Here is a 25,836-nt window from a genome sequence, read left to right on the forward strand (position 1 = left end):
AGATATATAACCAACGACAACGCTATTTACTTCTCTGTGAGTACTTAAAAGTTGTTATAGAAAAATAATTGGATAAAATCACTGTAACTAATTAACATCGAATAGCAGAATGAACCGCATTCATGCATTATCAGCTATATTCCTGAAGTAATGTTGGTTTGAACGGAAATATTATTCATTCTTTCATGTTCATATTTTTATATTGATTTAAGCAGGCTTAACACGTGCTTGTTAAATTGATGAAAAGTTGCTGGAATTTTTGTAAATTGTAAAAGATGAAAAATGATTCAAAACCCATATAATATCTTGAAATATCAATATTGACATCACCAGTAATTCCAAACGAGACAATGTAATTATTTCAGCAGCAGATTGCGAATAGAACAATGATAATTGTTTAATTTATAGTTAATGTTGTTGTAAAGAAAAAAATACTATCGGTTGGAAAAAAGTTGTCGTGTCTTATTCATTTTGACAGTAGTTAAATACATAAATCAGTAGATAAACACGTTACGAACATAAAAAAAGAATCGCGTGTATTTTTCATGCAAATATCATTCAACGACTTGTGCTGATGGATGTGGAGAGTGCTTTGATACGGAACGTGCCATACAAACCCAACCATATCGAGCCAGACTTGTCGACTATGCTTCGTGCCACAAAACACTGTGAACGGCTTTGTGAAAATTTCACTTCTAATCTGTAGTGAAAAAGTCCTACAGAATCAACAGTTTTTCTTTCTTTTCTTTCTCTAGCACATTATCAGCGTTAGATTTACATAAACAATAACCGAAATTCGAATTAAAATTGTATTGTTAATGTAAGCAAATAATAACAAGTGAATGACATCAGACTCCGTTAGACTTCATTAGACTTCATTAACAATTTTGATTATATTATAAACATCCGTTCAGTTAAAAACTAAGAAAATTAGTGCACAAGTGATAAAATTATTTTCAAGTATAAGAGGTGTAAAAATTCATGCGTGTGTACCTACTCCGGCATTACCCATGTTGACTAGTCCAACGGTATTACCCATGACCGGTTAATCTAGAGAAACTCATGTATACAGTAATGGAACCGGTAAGGAGGAGAAGGAGTCGTTGAATTTCCGTGTCTTCATCCGCATAAAAAAATAAACCCAATCCGGAATATCTCCCCTTGCTCGAAAGAAGTGCCTAAGCGATCGGCGTCAGGCTTTTAAATCTCCATGTATTGATCGTTAAATGCAAGCAACCATATATATGTTGGTTGAAGCCACCGGTATTTGGGGCTTCACATAATTTTGTCCCCGAAGTATGAATCCTCCCAACAGTCACACTTAGTGTTTAGAACACGAATCCTTATGGTCAAACACAACGCACGGATATGAAATTGTTATTCAGTAGTGATTCACATACACTTTTCATTTATTATCATTTGTGGAGAAAATGACAAGGTGTTCACTAGTAGTATATTATCATAAGCGGTAGTTTGAGGTGGCTCAGCGTGCAATGTCATAGGAACTATCCGTCTTTCTGCAATATCCTTTACCTGTTAAAACCCAGAATTAACAGTGTTGTTGTTTATCATCCGAAGGAATGTGTATCTAAATATAGCCACTGTTTCAGAAGAGGAACCAGGATTTCTGCCACAATGTCAAAACATTCCACAGCTACCTGATCGAGCAACCTCTTCTTCAAAACAACCTGACAAATTCGCGGAATCGTACTTCACGTGTGAACACTGTTAAAACTCAACGCATCAAAACTATTCAGAACTGCTTTTTGATTGAAAGACACTTGTGTAGCCAAGCACACTACTCACATATATACCTATCACTACCAACTACCGATCTCGTCTACAAGCTGAATTTAGTGTGCGTCCTAACTCCAGGCTAATGCAATTGCCTCTCTAGCATTTAGGATCACATACTTGTTGTGACATGTAAACGACGTGTTGTTTAAGTTTGTTTCTAGTAAAAAAAAATGGCAAGAATGTTGATAACAAATACATCAATAGGTTTTTAAGTGAATTGTTTATTGTAGCACAAGGTACGTTAGTATTTATGTTACAGGAAATAAACAGCTTTCTTTATCGTATGTATCAGCGAGAGTCTATATGAATACGACTTAAACAGACCAGTGTCGAGGCTTTGAAGTTTACACTATTTTTAGATGCGGCAGGTATAATTCTGTTGATATAATGACGTCATACTAACAGCATGTGTTTATGCGAGTACCTGGCATTTAGTGATATTGAAAAAAGCAGGACAAAAGCTTCAAATTGACTCCGTACACACAAACCTATCCATCACGTTCACTAACAAGCTATTGTTACATATCTGATACACATTTAGGGAAAGCTATTTACTACAAATGTAAAACTTTCCATCGCACATCACAGGAATCAAATTTTATTACTTTGATGACGTTACATAACAAAGCGTCTGATGCTAACAAAAATCACAACATAGAGAGATCTGTTCAATAAATAGTATGGTTACTATGTAAATACTTCCATGTCTCGCTCCCAAATATTATGGCGATCATGTTTACACTCGTTAATCGAAACCTGGAATAATTAGTCACGTTTATCATCATAAGTATTGATTTGACGCCTAGTGTTGTGGATGATTAAGTCCGAAGCGATACGCCATCAATCAGAATGTTTAACCAAGTGAAGCACTAGTACTCATATCGCTGATTGCAAGTGGATAAAGATGATTCGTATAGGAGATTCGCCCCCCAGATGCCAATTCCGATTTGTTACATGTCTGCACATTAAAGTTTACTTACATGTTAAGTCATACAGGACTATGTTGTAAAATTCATATTTGCTGTCTTTCTTCACCCATCTCAGTTTGTACAATTATTTTTTATTATTTTTTCCCCACGACTTAAGTTGTTTGACTTTTCCTGATGTTGTTGCTTTTGTTGTTGTCGTTGCTATGGTTGTGTTGTCATTCACATATACTTGTTTATTGCAAATGTACGTGTTTACAGATCAGTTAGACCAAGTTTACATAGACAAATAGCTGTTATGAACCAGGAAAGAAATCAAGAGGACATTTTTGATATTTTTCTCTGATTGATAAACTTCATAGTCCGAATTGACAGTTTCTTGATTAACGAAGATAGGGAAACCGGAATACTAATGACCGGATTAACGGATTGCATTTTTGTAGGGGAATGAACAAACCGGATTAACACAAAACACTAAACCGTTGTACTGTATTTAAGTAAGATATCAACTACAAGAACAAAAAAATATGAAATTGACGTTTTGCTTTTGATCGCTTAATACTCGGCTTTTGAAGAGCTTGAAATAAGAGCTTATCGGGAGTATATTGACGATTGGATGGACAGCATGAAGAGTCAGGTAAAAGGGAAAAACCAGACACCTCATCAGAATCACAGTTCCAACTCATTATAACAAGGACAAAATCTGAAGAAAGATAGAAAGAAGATAAACATCAGTATCTCTGAAGGGATACAAGGATAATGACGCCAGGTGTTTCAGGAGAGTGAGAGTCTTCAACTTCATAAAAGACAGCCTTCATTTTCAGCTTGGACAATATTTTCCTGCATAGGCAAATTTTATGTATAACTATATCTTCAAACACAACTTTTATTTAATTGATGAACAATATTAACATTTACATACAGTATGCCTTGGGATAGGGAAACAAGTTTAAAGCTTAATGAATTTCTTTCCTTTTATACGTAATAGTGATAAATAAATTAGATAAAAAAATACCAATCACACTTGGATGCTCCGGCGGGACATTTCGCTTAATATAGACTCCGGTTATGTTCAAGACAGTCTCAGTAATTTCAACAGAATCATGTACAGTGCCTAGTCTGCTAACATGATCTAATGCTCGTTTCATATCGGTCACAGCGGGGCTTGTTCGTCTTAGGTCGGGGATATTGGTTTTATTGTTATTGTAACCCGACAGCTTTGACTGTCGACTTCTGTTTAGAACCTCTAGACGTGATGCTATTGCCAAATTGTACACCAGAGGAAAGCTGTATGGACCTCACTAAACACTAGTTGATTATAGGATGTATGTTGTATCCGTTCTCTCGGCTATGTTGCTTTCAAAATATTGATTACAAACGAGAATTATTAGTATTGATTACTATATGACAATGTCTGAAAAGATGCACATTAATTGCCATTTGTAAGCTCTTCCCAGAAATCCACCTCATTTCGTCATTTCTAGCACAAGTAGTTTATAGTTTCAATTGAACTGAATTGTTTCACATGTATAAAATAGGTGGTATACAGAAACAACCAGACAACGAAGACACCCGCCTTGTAAACCTTGGTCAAGTAAGTAATGTCATGTTCGCTAATTAGAATGAGGCATATAGCAAGAGAACCAACATGCAAACTAACGAACATCAAACTATCCAGTGTCAACAAAATATCTGAATAACTCAAATTTGATGAAACCAGAGTAAAATACAAATCACAGAAAGGTTTAAGCGGAGAACCATGAAAAAGTGCGAGGAGAATAGGACAAGGTGTTCCGAAAAGATAATTGATTTTTAATTTGGTCGCAACAACAAAAAACAAATAAATCTAGGTCAGTAACGAACATCAAACACGTCAAAGCTTTTACCGCACACGGAAACAATATGAATCAGTCAATATTCTCTGACTTCTCGTTTTCCATCGAATTTTGAAACTTAAACTGTTTTAACATACATGATATCGCAGTATACAAATATTGTAAGTATATTAAAAATTGTGTTTAATAAAGTCTGTACGCCATCTGTTACCAGTGCAAGCTGTAACATTATCAAGCACGTTATCAAGACAATTAATGAAACTTTTTATTACTTACATGCTTTCATAATAGTTTCTATAGATAGAATTCGAAACAAGTTCTCCCTACCAACCCAGGAAGCCATTTCCTTAAAAAGTACACAAATGGAAATTTACAAATACATGTATCCGTTAATACAACTATCGTTTGTGGGATGAGTTAGCATATGATGTCACACGACCTTAAAACGACAAGATAAACAAACATTTTGAGTTAAAACATATTGACATAAAAATCCTTTTTAGTAAATGGTACTAAAACAATCATATAGTCTTGTTGGTAAGCCATCTGTTATTGATAGAATCTCTGACGACAGATTCGTTTCAGTTATCAGCAGCAAAGACGTTTTATGTAACAGAACGCTTATTGTAATACTGTTATTTAGCTTTAGGTGCCTTATTGTTACCAGGGAATAATATAGATAATAGATTAACATTACCAATGTTCGGTTTATCAAGGCGACAGAAAGCTTTATTTCAGAATTGGTTTTGCCTATCGTTTGTGTTTTCATCCGATTTTATGCAATCTCTTATCATTTTACAGCTCCAGTTCTTAAATTTGTTTTATTTCAGCTCGTTCCCGACATTGTAATATTCTGAATAACTATACTTATAAATATGACGGGCATCACGGAGGTCAAGGGGTTGACCAACACGTTTTTGTTTTTGCTTTTACTTTTGAATCGATTAGCGAATTATTGAAAAAAAACAAACAAATAAACACACACAAAATTTAACTGATCTGAAATAGCTTTGAATATGTACCAAACGCTACTTTTATAAGAAATGACATCACCAATATTTTATGAATCTTTTGCATTAATAATGATACACTGCATTCATACATGAAAAGTTGAAATATTTTCTGTTGGCACTATTGATAACATAAGAAAAAAGATCTCGTCTTTCGTATTTAATAATTAATATGTTGAGTATATTGTAATATCCATCTACTCAACTGACGGCGATTTGATGTTCAGTGCATGCAAAGCTCAAATTTACTGTTCTGATTTTTTTTCCTTATTCTTTTTTTTTTTTTTTTTTTTTAAATATTGCTTTTAAGAATTTTAAATGCAAATCTAAACTACCAGTTGTCAAATACAAAGAAAACTTCTATGAAACAGAAACATAAAACTATTAAGAAAATGTCCAAAAATCCTCATTTCAAATAATTATATTGACAATCTATAAAACTAACCAGTCTTTCAGCAATTCTAATCACGTGACAGGACGGAATGTCTATGCGATTATTTCTTTCACCCTGTACGTAGCGAAGCCCAAGATTTTATGTCCATCTATCTACAATACTGTGAACCAAAATTAATTTTCACCACAAGATCATGAAAATAACAGATAAAAATATTAAATCGTAATTGTACGATGATTCAAAAACCATTAGTCACGTCTTTGAAATAAACAAAATTATAAATCGTCACAGAACGCGAGGCCATAGCGAAGAAACATGCATTTAATGTGCAAAGCAGGTCTATCGATCGGTAGTCTGTAGCTCAGTAACTACTTTAGCTGGATGGTTAGATATGGAAGAAGAACTGCTTCACGGGGATGAACCGCCACGTCAACGTTGAGTATAATTATCATGACCTTTCATTAAGGCGCACTGTATTTAGCGTAGACCAGTTTAACGGCAAGGGTACTGTCTTCAATCTTATAATTAAGAAAACTGGACGAAAATAAAGGGACATAAACCCATCCTTGATCCTTTTATTTTACTTTGTAAGTACGAAGCAATGAAATAGACGCTGGAGGAAGAGGCATACAGCCTCATCTAGAGCCAGCATTTCAGTGTTTCAATTGTTTGGAATAATTGGTGCAGACATCGCCCATTTATTCACTGCGCTATAAGGGAGATAACTCTTTCCTTGTCACAATTAGATGCATATAGTAAATTGCCATTTTTCTCGATGTTTTAAAGGTGTACACACTTATGCAAGGATAACGCCCGTTTACAAAGAAGTATAACATTTCTTTTATATTTCTTTTTCTTTCGCTATCTTTAATTTCATTCTAGTTTTGTTTATTTTGTTCTATGGTTAGTGTTTGATAAAGCGCGTTCTCTTAAAATGCTGTTGCTAATGTTTGCATGCGCTTACAAGTGTAGGAAGTTGTAAAGCTCGAAAAGGTAATAATATTTAGAATGTCTGTTTTGAAACTTTTCATTAAACTTTCATAACTTGATCGATATCAGTATAATGAAATACAGGTACAATGTACAATATGTATATATTTTTGAAATATCAAATAATCAATTTAGGTGATATTTTTTTCTTGTTTGTTTGTTTGTTTTTTTTTAATTTTAAAGGGTGCGAGAGAGAGAGAGAGAGAGAGAGAGAGAGAGAGAGAGAGAGAGAGAGAGAGAGAGAGAGAGAGAGAGAGAGAGAGAGAGAGAGAGAGAGAGAGAGAGAGAGAGAGAGAGAGAGAGAGAGAGAGAGAGAGAGAGAGAGAGAGAGAGAGAGAGAGAGAGAGAGAGAGAGAGAGAGAGAGAGAGAGAGAGAGAGAGAGAGAGAGAGAGAGAGGTGGGGAGGGAGAGAGAGTGTGTGTGATTCAATATAAGCATGCTAAAAGAAGAAATGCACACCACAGTGTATCATTACCATCACGATGTCTGATAGTTTGGAACCAATTGACAAAGTTAAGAGCGGTAGCGGCAGGATTTAACGCACACTAATTCAAAATAACTGCCCCCTGTGTGGCAAATACACGAGAACTAGTCAAGTTACGTGAACAAATGTAATTGGAGAGCAAAGGAATCGATACAGACTCATTTAAAACCAGCATGGAGGATAAAAAGGACCGAGAGCAGCAAACATGACACCTGCAAGCTATCGAGTAATACGTCGGATAAAGGGAAGTAACTCTGTATCACTTGTACGTTTCTCAAGACAGTTGTCTGTTGGAAACAATATCTTCGTGAAAGGTGTGCTTGTTTACAATGTGTTGTATACTTTTTTTGTAACAGAAACAATATTTTCACGGTATTTACATCACTAATGTAAAGCGGAGCAATATCAGAACTCGAATAACATCAACCAGAAATGAGGAGAAAATAGTGTGAAATAAGTTTATTTAATAAGGCTCTCTGATTTAGTGTAGACAGAACAAAATCCTGACTCTAATGACGGAGGTAAATTATTACTGTTAAGAAACTAGTATTTTGCGGCAAACATAATCCTTTACTGTGTCTTGCGTAATATATATATATGTGTGTGTACAGTACACCATTAGTTATCTATGTTGTATACTTGTAATAGCTGCCTTATATGTATGAGCTCAATGTAATTTGATTAGCCGGTTTTAACCGAAATTAGAACATGCTTAATGACACTATGTATAATGGAAGATGAAAAAAACATATCGGTATATTTTTGTACCTTTCTGTAACATCTTTTAGTCGTTGGTTATCTTATTTAATATTGTATTAATTTTCATTACAAGCAAATTCCATTTTTCGTTACGTATACTACATGTATATAGAATTTCAACAATAATACTGTATCCCGATCGTTAGATGCTCCTGAATGGTTAAAGGGAAACAACTCCGTAAAGCTAAAACAGCTATTGCAGCAGCCTATGATTAAAATGTACCCGCAACTAAAATATACACATAACAAAGTTAGACGCATCCTTTGGGAAATTTCACCTTTTCTCTGACCGCTAATCGGACAGAGGGACGCCCACTGTCCTGTCCAAATGTAATTGTTGTGGCCCCCAGTGATATCAGAGTACTTGTAATCTGTCACATCCTCTGAGCGTTACAAGACAGTGTTGACAGCGGAGTTCGTTCACCTATATCACTAGTCGAGATTTCGAACCATTCTTGCTATGTACTTATCCCCTCTTTCATACATCTATCGAAATATGCATAAAAATGTAAACAAAAAATTCCAAACTGTCAAAATTATCACTTTGTCCAAATGTTAAATGTTAATATTGACGTGGACACACACTTTCTGTGTCAAAAAATTATCACTTTGTCCAAATGTTAAATGTAAATATTGACGTGGACACACACTCCCGATAAATCTGAAAACAATATTGAATTTTCTGAATAAGCTCGTTTTAATTAGGACATTCTATAACATATAAAAAAACAAATGTTTAAAAAAATCTCATTTAAACTGTAATTTTGGAACTAAATGCGTCGAAAATGATATCATACCAACACCACAATTACTTTTACGTTCCAGGTTAAAGATACACACAAGCGTAAGATTTGTCAAGTGTACGAGTTATTCCCCTTTTACTGTTGGTGACCGTTATATTTCTATGAGATGTATCCGTTGAAATTCATGTTAAACACTACGTTTTTATGATATTGATACAAGTGAGTACTGTTGAGGGTTCCTTAGCAGGAGAGTAAGGTAAATGAAGTATTCACCAAGATTACATTGTGTGTACAAATGAAGATGAATTAAAGAATGCCAAGAGTAGAGGGGATTTAAAATCAATATGTATGTCGACCTGATGGCATAACTGAAGTACAAGTTGTCAGCAAGACGCCGGTTAATTAAGCAATTAATTATAATCAAAAACCAAAAACACATCTGAATATATCATGCAGTCATCATATGAATTTAGTTGGCTACTTAATAGATGCAGTTTGAAACAAATTACTATTCGCTTAATGTAATATATTGTTTTTACCACTGTTTTCAAATTTCATGCCGAGCAAAAATAACCGTTAATAACATGTTTCTGACAGTTAACACTATTTCAGAGGAAAAATCCCGGAACATTTGTCAATTACCTTTTAACATATTGAATGAGAATAATTCCCTTCTATTCCCCGTGGTATTGCAAGGCGCCCGCGAACAAACTCAACCACTGTGAGAGACGTGATCTAGAGTGCGCACAGCCTTTACAAGGTAATTATCTCGGCAAGGTATGCTTTTTAACAAACAATAAATATAAAAGACATTTATTTGTTGAATTCTATTTGTGCGAGAGATTGCTAGCCATATTTCTATTTTTTATCGAATCGTGTTATATGTTTAAAACGTAAAACGACATCATATCACCTGCATTTTCAATAGAAAATATTAAAAACGGAATATTTTATGGGAAAGGCGACGATTTGTCTCGTTTGGAATAGAGGTAAAGACCACAAGCTACAGGTCGGTGTTTTTCCCTAGGAATACCGAATTTCCTACACCACTCAAACCATTACCCGTCATTTGATGGTAATGGCTGTTAACAGGGCAAAAAGTTTAATAAGCATTATCTACCCAAACATGTTTTTCTGAGACGAAAAAGTAAGAATGGACATTTGGTTTCACGATATCAAGTTCCATTAAATTTATATCGATAAATGTTTCCAAATTCAGTACAAACTATCATAAGGTGCAGGAACATATTATAACAGTAATTTTCTGTACAAAATACCACCATTAGGATAAACTCATACATGGCAAGTTTTGTTTAATGTTGTCGTATCAACTATCACCCCTACGTTTCGTTAAAGATGAACGTAAAATGATAGTACTCGAGTGAATGCTGACAGGAGTAGAGTCAAAATACAACGGATCAGGCTTAAAACGCCATCCACACCTACACGACATTTGCTGGAGACTATTGATGATGCAGGCAATGGGATCAAATGTAGAACTACAGTTGTTGTAGGATTCCTTCGGGACATCTGACGTCAGAGAACAGTTTCTGTCGTTAGCAGGTACGGGAAAGCATGAATAATTGTCACAGGAAGAAAGTGTGGCGTCATGGCGTCAGGGGAAACAAGGACAAATCGTAACGGAGAAGTCACACAGAGATACAAAGCGATTGTGACAATAAAAAGTGCTTCTCATCGTTAGATCCAACACATGTTATGCTCATCATTCTCATAATGTTGACGATTTGTTGTGAATATGTCTTTCATTACTAATGTACCACATGTAGTATACACATAAATAAACTGAGGATGGATTCAGAAATATAAACATATTAAATAATATTTCTTTAGAAATAACTACTGCATAGCCTTTTCCTTACTAATTATAAAGGAGTTTTCAGAACATATAAAATGAGATCAAGATTTGGCTCACAATTCTTACTTTTTAAATATCTAGCATTACGCAGACAGTTATTTAAATATCAATCAAACATCAATATTGCCGATTTACTAATCACATGTTGAAGAAAAGATGTCGAGATTTAGAGCAAAATATTTAATGACTTCCTTAACCATTTGTATATAAGTGAATTCCGGCATTTTCTTCACGTTAAAGCGAAAAAAATAATAATGAACTGGAAAAAACTATGAGAAAATCAAAACTAATTGTCGACAGAAACGTGGAAAGAGCAGAAATTACGGCGACAGGACAATCCGGAAGTAAAACCGATGTTTAAGAAGGCTATCTCCTCAGACAGAAATATGTAAAAGTCAGGTTGTATTATGTGTTTGAGTATGGCGTCCGGATGATCTGGCTCTAAAATTGTTTACTTTTCATTTCTCAGTCGCAAGTCCGTGATAAATCAACTAATACGTTTTAAAAGACTCTTTTGAAACTTTAATTCTTGCTGTTTGTACCAGATATAATTAGCTTTGTTGAGCGGGGGTTCAACAACCTCCAAAAGAAAACCTTGGTTATTTATTGTTTCAGAAACTACACCTGCCTTTGACTATATATTAATTCTTTAATTAAATATTGTACATTTAAACATTATAATGCTGATTTATTACTTTGAATACAAAGTTTATTTAAAAAATTCCCCTAAATAAAAGCACTTTCACGTCTTATTTTCATTTCCAACATATTTATTTCAGGATTTACCGCATCGTGAAACTAGATAGATACGACGTTAAGTGTTATTTTCACATCAGTTAGTACATGGAATTAAAACATACTGGACCAGTCTTTATCTACTATACACATAATTTAATCTGTAGAAAACAAATTAGTTCAAATAAATGGCCTTGTCAGATATTCACAGAAGAATCAGGAATCAGGCTATTTTTCTCACGACCTAGACCAATGTGACGTCAGTCGTTGATGATGTCATGATAATGACCTCTTAAATGAGTGAAAAGGACATGCAAATTTACAATATTTTTGAAATTGCAGAACAGTCAAATTACATTAAAAAGCTATATATATTATTAAACACTTACACAATATTTTGGTAACGTTAATTTATAATTCAGATCTATAACTCATTGAAACTTTAAATCAAAATATAAAATTACTACTGACGGTTCTAAAGGTTTTAAAGCATGAATCGTAATAAACAAACCAGGGATGAGACAAAGGTCAAACTTGCTCTCTAGTATTGATCTCGACCTTTAGTATTACAGATGTATCGTCGCTTCTCCAACAACCATGAAGCCATAGCCTTTTGAATCTACAGAGTCGATATTGCAAATAGAACCCAACTACTGCTTCATAAATACATGAATGTAACTGTATTTGGTTACCTTGCTTATTTTCTATTCTTGTAAATTTCATCAACAGTATGGAATTCTGTGAGGTTTATTACATAGATAGAGAAAAAGCATCAAGGACACGAAGAGGCTTGTTTGCCACTGTGATTCCCTCTAGTTTCATGTTTTTTGCAATATCTAAGGTCAAATGACAACAAAACCTATGGAGGATCTACCTCTGAAAGGTTACACTGTAGATAAAATTTCTGCAGAACCGCACGTTAGTCGCCTCATACGGGACACGTGGTGGATTTCAGACAGTTAATTCTCCGATTTGTTTCCTAATTATCCCTGAATTAAAGTTGAAACTGGTATTCTTATTGAAGATAATTTTGTATTAATGTGTAATTAATTTCGATACACCCAAATGTAATATTCAAGGGATGCCAAAATCATTATTTATGCACAATCCCAAGGAGGCTCTCACGAAGATTTCGGAGTCTCCCGAAAGCACACGAACATAACAAATAAACCCACCTGACATATACTAATTTAAACGCAAAACCAAGCCAAACCTAACTTTGAATTATAGTTGATAACACTAACTCTAGGATAGTCATGGGGACAATTATATTATGACAATAATACGAAAAAATCCTCTTTGATATAGACCATTATATACAATCTATATTGATGTTTTTTATACATGGAAGATTGATTAACCTTTACCTCAAATGTAAATAGACATTCTCCTTTCTTATTCCCCATTGTACTTAGCTATAGATTACCATATGAATGATAATACTCTTTGGTATGTTTGTTGGTTCCGTTCCGTTGTTATTTACATTTTCTCATTTGGGAACGTGACGTTTTTTTGTTGGATTGATCAAAATTTACAAGACGAGTATCGTGGACGCAGTAGAAAACGCCTGCCCTTCTGGAACACATGATCTTATTATCCTTGTATTTCGTCTGGCGTTTCGATGTAAATCCTTATTTTGTTCAGTTTGACATAGTTGCGTTAAATTGTGTTTGAATTAAGATTCTGTTGATATGTCAGTATTCAGTTTCTTTTTAAAACATATAACATTGTGAAAAAAAAAGGTTCTGATAGTCAAATATCTTAAACTTGAACGCCCCCAGAATAATTTCTCTTGCGCGCCTACTTAGTCAGTACTCAGTACCCAGTACGCTCAGAGTCAGTACTCATGCACGCCCCCAGTGTCATTACTCATGTACCCTCCAGAGTCAGTACTCATGCACGCCCCAGAGTCAGTACTCATGTAAGTCCCTAGTCAGTACTCATGTACACTCCAAGTCAGTACTCATGTACTCATGTACCCCTCCAGAGTCAGTTTTCATGCACGCCCCCAGAGTCAGTATTCATGTAAGTCTCTAGTCAGTACTCATGCACGCCCCCAGAGTCAGTACTCATGTAAGTCCCTAGTCAGTACTCATGTACGCTCCCAGTCAGTACTCATACATGTACTCATGTACCCCTCTAGAGTCGGTGCTCATGCATGCACCCAGAGTCATACCTCATGCTCGCCTCAAGAGTCAATACTCATGCACGCCTCTAGAGTCTGTACTCATGTACGCCCCCAGAGTCAAAACTCATGTACGCCCCGGAGTCAATACTCATGCACGCCCCTAGAATCTGTACTCATGTATGTCCCTAGAGTGAGTACTTATGCACGCCCCCAGAGTCAGTACTCTTGTACGCCCCGAGGGTCATCACTCATTTACGACGTAGATTCAGTATTCATGTTCGTCCCCAGAGTCAGCACTCATGTACGCCCCCAGAGTCAGTACTCATGAACGCCCCAGGAGTTAATACTTATGCACACTCCTAGGGTCATTACTCATGTACGCTCCCATAGTCAAAACTCATGCACGCCCCAGAGTCAGAACTCATGCACGCCCCCAGAGTCAGTACTCATTTACGAACCAGAATTAAGACTCATGCACGCCCCCAGAGTCAATACTCATGTACGCCCCCAGAGTCAGTACTCATGTACGCCCCCAGAGTCAATACTCATGCACGCCCCCAGAGTCATTAATCATGTACGCCCCCAGAGTCAGTAATCATGTACGCCCCCAGAGTCAGTACTAATGTACGCCCCCAGAGTCAGTACTCATGTACGCCCCCAGAGTCAATACTCATGCACGCCCCCAGAGTCATTAATCATGTACGCCCCCAGAGTCAGTACTAATGTACGCCCCCAGAGTCAGTACTAATGTACGCCCCCAGAGTCGGTACTCATGTACGCCCCCAGAGTCAATACTCATGAACTAAAGTAGTCAAATTTAAATGGGTAAATCCGTCGCCTTTAGGAAATATGTAGTTAAATTTCTTTTTCAGTAAAAAAAAAGGATGATTAAATCAAACCTGATGTACACCTACGGGTCCAGATAGCTGTCACCAACTTAAAACAGGAACGAATCTTTTTGTTTTTCCGCTGACGTCATTGATGTCCCCTGAGGGTAAGTAGAGACATCAAGGTTCAATCACGGAACATAATATTCGTTCGGACTATCGAAAAGTACGTTCGCAATAAATCCGCATTCAGTGGAACATTTAGCATCATTTCTTTTATTGTATAAATTTAATGAAGTTTATGTCATAAATTCAAGATTGATAACATTACCTAAACAAATTTTAAATTCATTTAACTTTGTAGGTACAAATATGTCATGGTTATGATATTACTACATACAACAAAGAAAGTATCATAACAAAGTTAATACAATAGCGAAACGGAATTGATCCAAAAGAAGAGAGATATTTTTGTTACTGAATGTCTTCATAAAGCCCGGAAAGTTCATTGTGCTTGGACATACGAGGAAGTACTCAGTATTTGATTATTGTACAAATGGGAATTGGGACTACATCTAACAATGTACGCAGATCGAATTGTTACTGGTAGAAAACCCTGCATACAACATAGCTTTTATATGAAATGTAACACAGATACTATAAGCAAACTAGTTGTAGTAGAGCAGTCAAGTGTGGAATATTCATATTTGTCAGAGGTGAACTTTTAAGATAACGGGATGCTACTACACAGTAAGGAAAAGAAAAAGCTTTGAAATTAAAGATACCCCTCTTATTGAACATTGTAACACAATAGAAACCATGATGCTATTGTTTATGAAAGGAAGGCAAACAATTTTGAAAATTAAAGATATCCCTATTGTTGACCGTTATTCTAATATAATAGAAACTGTAATGCTATTGTTTCGGAACGAAAAGCAAATAATTATGAAAATTAAAGCAACCCCTCGTACCATTGTGATACAATTGATTCCCGTTTATACATGTGTCTTAAGGGAATAGTAAAATACACATTACAGTAAGTGTCCAGCATGTAGTGGCGTACATTGGAACATAATTTGTGCCGTTGTAACAGTAGTAGGGAACTGACAAACAATGATATGCGACTTTACCAAGAGGGGGATATAAAAAATAAAACCCTGATGACAACACATATATAGTAGACAAAAGACCATATATCAACATATATCAATTTGGGGACAATACAGCATGTGTTTCGTTTGCTATGAAAGGATCTTTGAACATAACGTAAAGTGAATTTGGAATTTCATTTTCTCTTCTTCTTTGGAACAATATTACATCATGCCATTATTATCAGTAAGTTTGTCGTCAATTACCGAATCAATTAAAATGGATTAAAATAAGATAATAGATACGCTTTGGGGAGATTTTATTGCGTAATGTCTTGCTTCGCCAGTAGGAACCCTTGTTACCTAGCCTATTTGTTAGCATGTAGTTTATATTTCACACAGGATAACAGCTCTTTGACAGAACATTCGCATAAACGGTCCAAGCACCAAACAGGCCTTAAACTGTAGTCTATACCTGGTATTTCAATGGCTAATGTTACTGACGTGAATGCAACGAGGCTTGATAGTTTCCTAGGACCCAGGTAATTAAACAGAGTAATAAATGGAGGGATTCTTTTTGATATCCACTGCGCGAACCTCATCACAAACGACAAACAGATGAGGGAAAATAACGATTTTTAAATGAAGTTTTAAATATCAAACAAAAAGGTTAAAAAAACTAAAATAAAAAAAAACCAACAAACAAAAAACAAAATAAAAAAACAAAACAAAAAATTACCTTGACTAAAGAGCAGTTGGCTAACTCAGACCTAACTGACCACTTCTAAACTCTTTTCATTGATTTCGTATTGGAATAAGAGTCTATTCATGATATATTTAGATATTTGAAATGGCCATGGTTAGTTAATTTCGAATAAATTCTTACATGTCAGTTGCAGTCGCTCAGAAATCCAAATGGTAAAATGAGTTAGCTTTACTAATAGAACATTTTTAATAAATCTTATAACCTGTTCTGATACTTTTACCTGACTACAAACAGTCTGATTTGCAACAAAAGTCAATTACATGTGATCATTATGATTCAGACTCAATGATATTATGTCGGAGTTTATTGTAAAGAACGAGAATGAACATCCTTTTTAGATTAAAAAAAAAAAGTCTGATTTGTTTGAAAAGGAAAATGGTTTTAGTATTTTTCGATATAAATTCATCAGTCCCTAATATGTTTAAGAGTGCATGTGTATAACTCTCGTTGATAATATTAATTAAACCTCTTTGAAGACATTAAAACAACCTAATATATGACGGTAAGATAATAAACATGATAGCTCTTTCAATAAAATATTGATTATAGAAAAAAACTTTTCATTTTGCACAACCAACATAATGTGAAGCATGTTTTGTACTTTGAGAGTTGCGAAAATTTGAGAAATGTTTACACACAGCAAATTGGTAAAGGATGAAGCGATGTAAAAACACAGACACACGCACAGAAAAAGTCAATGGTATAAAGAATATGCAAATAGGGAATAACACACAGTGATTAGAATGCCTCTCCTGTTAACAAGTTAACAATGTACAGTAAATAACACCTGTATGTAGGAAAACACGGCCAAAAGAACATTGTTTCATATCATATTCAAGTTATAAACAAAATACCAGCAGCATGGATCTTATGGCCATTATACACAGCTGACTCATCGAAAATTGTTTGAATAATGTAAAAAAAATATATATATATCAAAACGACATCAATTTACGGGATAGTATAGAATATATTAAAATGAATTTATAATGTCGCAGGAAACAGCTGCAGGCTGTGGATGATAAGTTGGATGAGTGCAACACGTCTGTGTGTGTGTTTGTGTGTAATAGGAAACATCTATGTAAACACACAAGGGGAAACTGCTTACAAATCAACTAGAAAAAGTACAAATTCAATCAATCGACATTCAAAACTTCCAAACGAATTGAAATATATAAAATATAGTGCGTTTGACTCACCAGTTTTTGATTTTCCGCCTGTCAGTGAAAAGTTGGTAAAGTGAGATAAGATTGTATTACGACTGGACAGGAACATCGCAGCTGTTGTCTAAGCAGTCAGCTACTGCCGAAAACCTATAAGGCTTTGCACCTGTTTCTCGAAAATATTGTGCCTATCGATCGATACATCCTGAGAGTTTGTACGATAATGAACAGACTTTAATATAGAAGTCACTGCTGAACATTATAACGTGAACCATGTCCTAAAATGGCGATTTTATCCAATAATAGTGGAGATACACACCGAGACTGGAAGAGGAAACAACGCTCTGCTATAAATATTTAACGGTACCAATTGTAGATGGCGCTAGTAGTATCAGTATAATGTTTCACACGCGTGTAGTATTTGACGTCAACATACATTTCAAAACTTCTTGATGTCGTTATATTCATGATAATGTTAGATATAAAGACGATTTCAGTGCTTATCAAAAGCGATACTAATGGAAGTAGGTCCACTCAGGTAGATTTACTTTTGTCAATAAACCCCAAATATTTCCAGCATTGACAGTGCTCCTATATCTTATGTTAGGTATATTCTTCCACAGGTCTACGACTTCAAAAAAATTCGCTCTTCTAAACACTTACGTCCATGGAGATGCTGACTCAGAGATCTATAACCAAATTGAGACAAATACTAACTAAACATAAACGATCGCGTACATGTACACGCCTGTTTCATACACGAGCACCGAAACTGAAAACCTTTTAATATTCGCGAGATGGTGATTTTGGACGTGCCTCACCAATGGATTACAACATCAAGTCAATAAACACATTGGCAAATGCACACAACAATAGTTATTTTAGGTTTCAAGGAAATATGGAATGGATATGTTTTTTGATATCCATTCAAGATAAACAAAGCTGGTATATACCCAAACCTGCACACCAGCAAAGGAATAGTTGTTACACATATTCAAACATTATTACCAAGACACAAAACTGTATTATAAATCATGAGCGTTTGTTCACTTATTTACTTTTGTAATTTGCACATCTGCTTATAATTATCAAGTAATTAGAAAAGGAAACCCTTTGTTAATTGATTTGTCTAAAATGTTAAAGGGTAATTTCTTGCAAAGTCATGCTTTATAAAACAACGGCATCTACAGCCCTACCATGATAGCCACTCATTAAAAACAAATGAAAAAGCAACACATCAAAATGCATGGAGAGAGCGTATACGATTACAGCTTATCAATGTCATATGGCCTTTGATCTTAAGATTGGTGTACGTTGTATTGTTTTTGTTAACAATGAATTTATATATATCCATATTTTGTCAATATAACCTAATTTCGCCATCTATCACATACCAGCATCACAAATGCTTCTTCATGTAGTATATGATATTTTGGAGAATGATTCAATCTAAAGTTCATTATGGAACTACTTTTATTTCGGGAAATTTTATTATTTGTCTATCACGTGATGATAGATACTTTTATATTAGGTTCGTGTTCCTGCCGCTGGTGCTGTTGTTCTAGCTGCTTTTGATCGCCAAAGAATACAAATTCTACTTTTGTCACGTAAATGCACTAGAAAGCGTATTAAAACGCTGACAGATATAGGCCTGAAAGTACCTGGAGGGATAAAGTCATTTTTTTGTAAGTTCGATTATCAAAATAAATGAAATCTTTCCGAATTTTCGAACAATTTTCATTTTTGAACATGTACTCAACGCGTTTTTTTTCGTTTTCAAAACTAATGTCATCCTCTTACATTATAAGAATATGTCTTTTGTAGCCGAGATCAAAACAAAATATATAATGATATGTAAATGAGGCAAGATCTATATTTCATGCAATATGTTATATCTATTTAGAATATGATTTCCAATGCTTTCCATAAGATGATACTAAGTGGTTTTGCTTTTTTACGTGTTGAGATCCTGAGCACTCAAGTAACTGACTATGATCATTTCGAAAACAAATTATTTTGTGTTTGAAATATTGTTAGGCTGACTTGGCAGTGTATCGCTATTAGTAAATGATATGAAAACAATCATATGAAAATGATATTTTATTTCTTATGATAATGGTCACAACCTTTTTTTTATACATTTATCAGGGCAATACAAGAATTAACATGTCAACAGAATCTTCCATTCAAACTCATATTCGATCAATCTTGGGCAAACTAAGAAAACAGTTAAGATTTACATGGCAAGTAAGACCTGTGGTCCGGGAAGGGTAAGCGTCTCATGTTTCATCGACGTCAGCCGTCGTTGGGGAATTCAGGTAAGCTATTGTAAATAATGCTTCTTCATTACGTGAAAGATTTCAACAACATTTTGGCATGTAATTATCGTGATAGATACGGAATAAAATGTCTTTGTTTTATTTGTAGAATAATGCATGACCCGTGTTATTAAAGCGCTTGATATTATGGTGGGTACAATACGGTAGGAGACACGAGAACAATCACGTGAACAGTATACTGTATATGCTTTTTACACGTTATGTGTCTATGCTTAGCAAGGACAGTGTGCTAACGTCCTTGTTGCTGTACGTCTGTCATAAAATATTCATCCACTCATACCAAGACGATCTCTCTTGATGTTTGCGACAGGCGAGCCCGGATCGTCATACATCACGTACGCTTGTGTAGGTCCTAGAATTACAACTATTACAGGCTTTTATGACGTAATGGTTGAACAGTATTTACTTATCGGTTATAATGATACATTAGTGAGTATACATATAATAATGGCATATCTGAACTCTTAGCTAATGGTTAAAATACATATCCCGTTTCCAAAAATACGTACAGTATCATCTAATGAAGTAAAAAGTTGCACTTACATCGAAAGTATAAAATTGCTAAAGAATTCAATATAGGAAATCTGATATCGGCATCATCTGATGAAGTTGCCATTTTAAACCATAGAACATGCAGCCTTAGACTGTCACGTGTTACTGTCTATCAGATTAGCATAAGTTTGTTAAACACCGTATTCAAACTTTTCTCTCTTGTATAAAAATCTCTTTAGGGACACGGACACGTGACCTAATCATCAGTTCGATATGTTAAAACGGAATATTCAGACTTTTATAGACATAATTAAATTTCAAAATATGCAAATTTTCAACAATGTTATTTTCTTTTCTTTCGTTCTTCCTTAAAAAAAAATCAAATCTGCTATGGATGGTTTCACATCTGTGAATCACTAGGTCAAAATATCTACAGAAACGACACTACATACGCTATAATCAAGGTGTACGTGTCTGGGGAGGTCGAACATAAATACCACACACAGACCGTAGACTGGTGCTGATCATCGTGAAATCGATGTATTATGTAGCCGGAGTCAGACAATGGGAATTTAATGTATAAATCACATGCGCATATCACACGCCATGTCCGGTATAGCAAGGGCACATAACTCAGTTATTACCACAAGTTTTGCCGATTTCAAATATGAAATCTATATCTTATTTTAAAGTATAATTTGAAATGAAAATATTGCGAGGTAATCATAATTATGTCAATGGATATCGATAATGATAAATGACATATATACACTTATCATTTTGCTAGTATCTTATGTTTTATGACGTACAATGTATTACAGTGTAATCACAAAAACGGCTCATAAATAACTAAATCTTTGTGATATACGGCATATCTATTAAAGTATTTCAATATAAATAAACAGTATGATACACTTACCTGAAATGTTCAATTTTATATTTATAGGTACAGCATGTTTTGTTTTACTGTACAGAAGTAATTCTTGCGATATTATACAAGTATTAAACTTTCTTGATGAACTATTTGTCAATGCTATATAAATAACATGCAAAAGCGATGTTTACATTAATAAATAAAAAGGAGAATTCTGAAATCCGCAAATAAACAACATGCCCTAAATACGTGTTGAATGTTGAAACGTATGTTGCACGTGTTAATATAGATATAGAAAATCATATTAGTTTCTTATGTAAATTATACTGCTCTACGTTTTTTGTCTTATTATTATTATTATTATTTTCTTTTTCTTTTGGAATATTTCATTTCCCAATGAGCAACGTTCTATAAGATGAAATCTACATCATTATACCACTTTGTCTAGCATGCTTCTTACTTGTGTATATGTTGTTATGACAGCCAGGACGTAAGATTTACCTACCATCTCCATTTCATTAATTATGTTGGATGATTACACTTAATCCTATATTTTGTTTCATGCTACAAATCATTCTTTGTAACATCTTATTTGGTAATACTCCGTTTGGTGTCCGTATAAACTTGGAAGGAATTATTTCTATCCAAACAACGAGAATTACAGGGCGTCTACTCATTACCTGACGTTCATTTCTAAATGAGTTGGACTAATTAGTCTTTTGTATTAGAAAACGAAAATACGTCTTCTTACATCCCATTGTTCCCTTTTGTTCTGGTTTCTGGTCGATAAAAAAGAAAAACATATCAAATTTACCATGAAGACCTCAAAGATGTGGAGTAATTTGAAAATCCTATTGTTCTGCGGAACACGATTTTTCCGTTTTTTCTAAAGAAAATCTGTTACCATGGCACTTGATTACTTAAAAAGATGCAGATCAGTGTTTAAACCATTTTCGATTTCGTGAACAAATGAATTCGTGGGGCAGGAGTATCCATAAAATCAGCGAAAATAAACTCCTCGTAAATTGAATTTATATACATAGCGAACATATGGTCATTTCCTTGCGGTTAAAATATTTCGTGGTTACCTTCATCAAACATTTCGGAAAATGACAGTAATCTAGAATATAAAACAATAGAACAATAAAGTTCTTCATTTACACATATGGGGGCTTTGCCTAAAACGACCGACATTCATTGGTTTGCGTGTTTATCTGTTAAGTGTATGATAGCCTTAACTCCCCGAGTCCACTTTTGAATTATTTTCAAGTTTAAAATTTGTCTTAGAACTATTTCTGAAAAATGCCTATCGACATGCCAACATTTAGTGTAAAATAACATATCAAAACGCAAAACTGAATCCACATTTTACAGAAATGATAAACAAATAAACAAGCTTTTCAATTTTTCTACGTTTAAGAGTCTGACATTTCACTCACGGTTGGCTACTTCAGTGTGTTTCTGTTTCACTATCAATCATACACATTCACTGGGATAATTATTCGTCTACGTATACTTTGAAAAATGAAAATGTGTACATACATATATTTGCCTTCTCGCACCTTTAAATCTTCATTATTAGTTGGAAAGGATAAATATTCTTTGAAATTCAACTCTATCTCCCAGTTATGCAAAGAGAAGTTATTAACACATAGCACCAGCTGCAGAAGAGGAAAAACACATTCTTTTTCAAATGGATGTTATGAAATGCATACCGCTTACAAATTGCGGTCGATGTTAGACTACTGATAAATGAGGCTTTTGGAATGAACAATCAAACGCAGAAACAATCCATGATATAACAAACACGTGAGTTTTATGCAAATAAGTACTTATCAGCATCAATATTTTCATATCAAATATGTTGTGCGATTCAAAGTTCGCTTGGAGGCCGAGATAGGATAAAGTATAAAAATCTGCATATCATACTGACTCGTTAAAATGTGTAGGACAGCTGAACCATCTTTTAGCATGAACATAGAGGCAATTAATTTCTCGGTTTTCCTAGCTGCATGACGTTTAAATGTTAAATATGGGAGACATCGCAGATGCGAAAGGAAATAGCCACTTTGACACCCTCGTATGTATGGACATCTACTTTGCTACTCTGATAGTTTTCCTTCGGACATCAGTATATATCAGAAAATGTTACAATATTACTCTGAGTGGTGTGTGAACCATTTTCTTATTCATAACATTGGAAGCGATACTCTTATCTTCATAACAACAAAATGCTTTTTATTTTGTTATTTGAAAATTGTGCAAATATTTTATTTTTTCCCATATATCATTAAAAAAGGATAATAAAACTTCTTCTTTAGCATTAAATAAATCTTTATATACAAATGCCAACGTAAGTGTTGATACAAATACAATTGTAATAACAAAACCGTTGTTTTTATTCCATGTCTAGGGTTCATCAAGCCTACTCCAGACACCGTACTATATTCATGACATGGACTCGTTTCATTTAAAACGTAGTTGGTTTTCTTGCGTTTTGAAATCCCTTGATGTTCACTTTGACTTATTTGTTATGTAATTTGAAAACTTATTTCAGAAGTTACTGTATGTAAACAACATATTTCACTGTGGAAGTGTAGTTTTCATTATAAATATATTGAACAGAGCCAACAGAGCGTCAACGACAATGATAGAATAGCATGTATGAACTTTAACGTTATTTTTCATCAGCGACCATGTTGTTTAATTGAGTACCAAGTATGGTTATTTATCAGTTAATGGGCTAACTGATATTGAACGACATGAAATATTTAACAAAGCAGGTGAGAAAATTGATGTCATTGGTAAAAAGAATTTCGTCATCAATAATGACTTAACAAATTTAAATGTAATGTTATGCTAATGAACGAAAGCTATTTTCCGTTTATTTTGGGGTTTTGGGTGAAGAATAAGACTTACTACCATAAGAGAACTTTAAATCAAACGGTACTCTGGTGGCAGTTGGTACAATTCAAATAACGTGTATTTCAACCATTTAAAATTAACCCGTTCCATGTTGTAGTGTTCAACAGCTCACATTTGCACCTCCGTCGAAGAAGAGCTCTAGTCATTTGTACTGAACTGCTATAGATTGATCTGCCACTAGCAGTTTCCGTGATGCAGGTTTTGACCCTAGTGGTATGTTAATGGATATTTTTAATCCACGTGTAACATGGAATTTATTTAGAGCTGTATGTATTGATTATCTCCCTTTTTTAGATACAATCACGAACATGCATGGCTGTTTAGTGCTTTTGATCAGAAAAGTAGGCACGTAACATATTGCATTTTGTTTACAAGAACTTTAATCATGCCATTGAGAACATAACAATTGCAATTTTTGAGAATTGAGCGTCTTTTTGTATATTTTGCTTTCGAATGAAATATTCTTTGTGTTATATTGTTACTTTTGAAGAAATATGATACTGAAAGTTGAATCAGAAATCAGAGAACGTCAGCTGTCTAATACATCTCTTTTACATTTTTGTATTTATATACGAATTACCGCACAGAGTTGCTTAGATTCGTTTCAGTCCCTGCATACAACAGACAAGTACTGGACTACATTACCTGGTATATTTACTAGTCGATACTTGTTAAAATGCCACAATAAGTTGCATATATGAATATAGATTATTAATTGTATATGGCTAATGATAAAACATAAATTAGATAATCATGTTACAGATATATCTATGACGAATTGAGCCGAATGAAACGGATATGGCAGCGTGGAAAAGTGCTGAAGCGCAAAAGTGCCATGCATCGATCAATTGAAGTGAAACAAACATTCATTCATTTATCTACATGAAATATAAAAGTGCAAAGTATAAAAAATATCCAGCTTATCATCCGATGAAAAATTAAAAACAGTGTTAGAAAATTATGATAAAAAGCGAAATTCATTTGCTGCTTTATTTAAATGAGAAAAAAATCAGGGATATTAGTATGTAATTATATGTGTCTATGATTTTTATCGTGCTTAATAATTCACAACCAACACACAAAGAGGTAAAACTATTTGCTCACCCACTGTTGTCGGTAAAGAAAAAGAGAAAGAAATGATACAAATAAGTACTTATGGATGTAGCAAGGACAACTTTCAGTTACTGACAGTGTTCGTAAAATAAACAATAAAATTCCACGATTCCTGGAATGAAAGAAAAATGGAGTGAAAAATTAAATTAGTTGATCACGCATGCGCTGACATTCCCTTTGTGACCATAACATGTAATACTTTCAGCCAGATCTTCAAGGTCCAGTGGTTCAGCATTTCCTTGACATCATGCAAAGTGATTACATTTATTTCAATTAATGTATAGGTATAATAATAAGTAAAAGAAAGTCTTAATACAAATTTGATGTTACGGAATAAATTTTGAGATATGAGTATCAGATTGTGTAAATATCACACAAGTAATCTAATCATTATCAATCAAGGTCCATTTTCCAAAATATCACATTTGATATAATGTTCTGTGAATTGTAATATTGTATATTAATTTCTATATTAAAACATATATTTTAAAAGATACTGAATACTGAAAAATCATTTGATGATGAAAATATGGGTTGCTCGATAATCAAACGTACATTTAGTAACAGTAAGA

General features: G+C 34.3%; 1 protein-coding gene across 9 annotated transcripts in view; it reads right to left on the reverse strand.

Moving 5' to 3' along the window:
- Nucleotides 1-25,836, reverse strand: part of LOC132548223 (Kv channel-interacting protein 4-like) — a 380,433-nt gene that overhangs the window by 36,454 nt on the left and 318,143 nt on the right. For 5 of the 9 annotated variants that reach the window (XM_060212059.1, XM_060212108.1, XM_060212092.1 and 2 more), the window contains one exon: nucleotides 17,558-17,575. The exons of 3 other annotated variants lie outside the window; for them this stretch is intronic. In XM_060212059.1, coding sequence (XP_060068042.1) covers nucleotides 17,558-17,575 — 18 coding nt within the window. The remainder of the gene's footprint in view (nucleotides 1-17,557; nucleotides 17,576-25,836) is intronic. One more of the 9 variants, XM_060212124.1, reaches the window with a different exon arrangement.

Source organism: Ylistrum balloti, unplaced genomic scaffold, assembly GCF_031769215.1.
Source record: "Ylistrum balloti isolate Yb309-2 unplaced genomic scaffold, AGI_CSIRO_Ybal_v1 Utg369616, whole genome shotgun sequence".
NCBI lineage: Eukaryota > Metazoa > Mollusca > Bivalvia > Pectinida > Pectinidae > Ylistrum > Ylistrum balloti.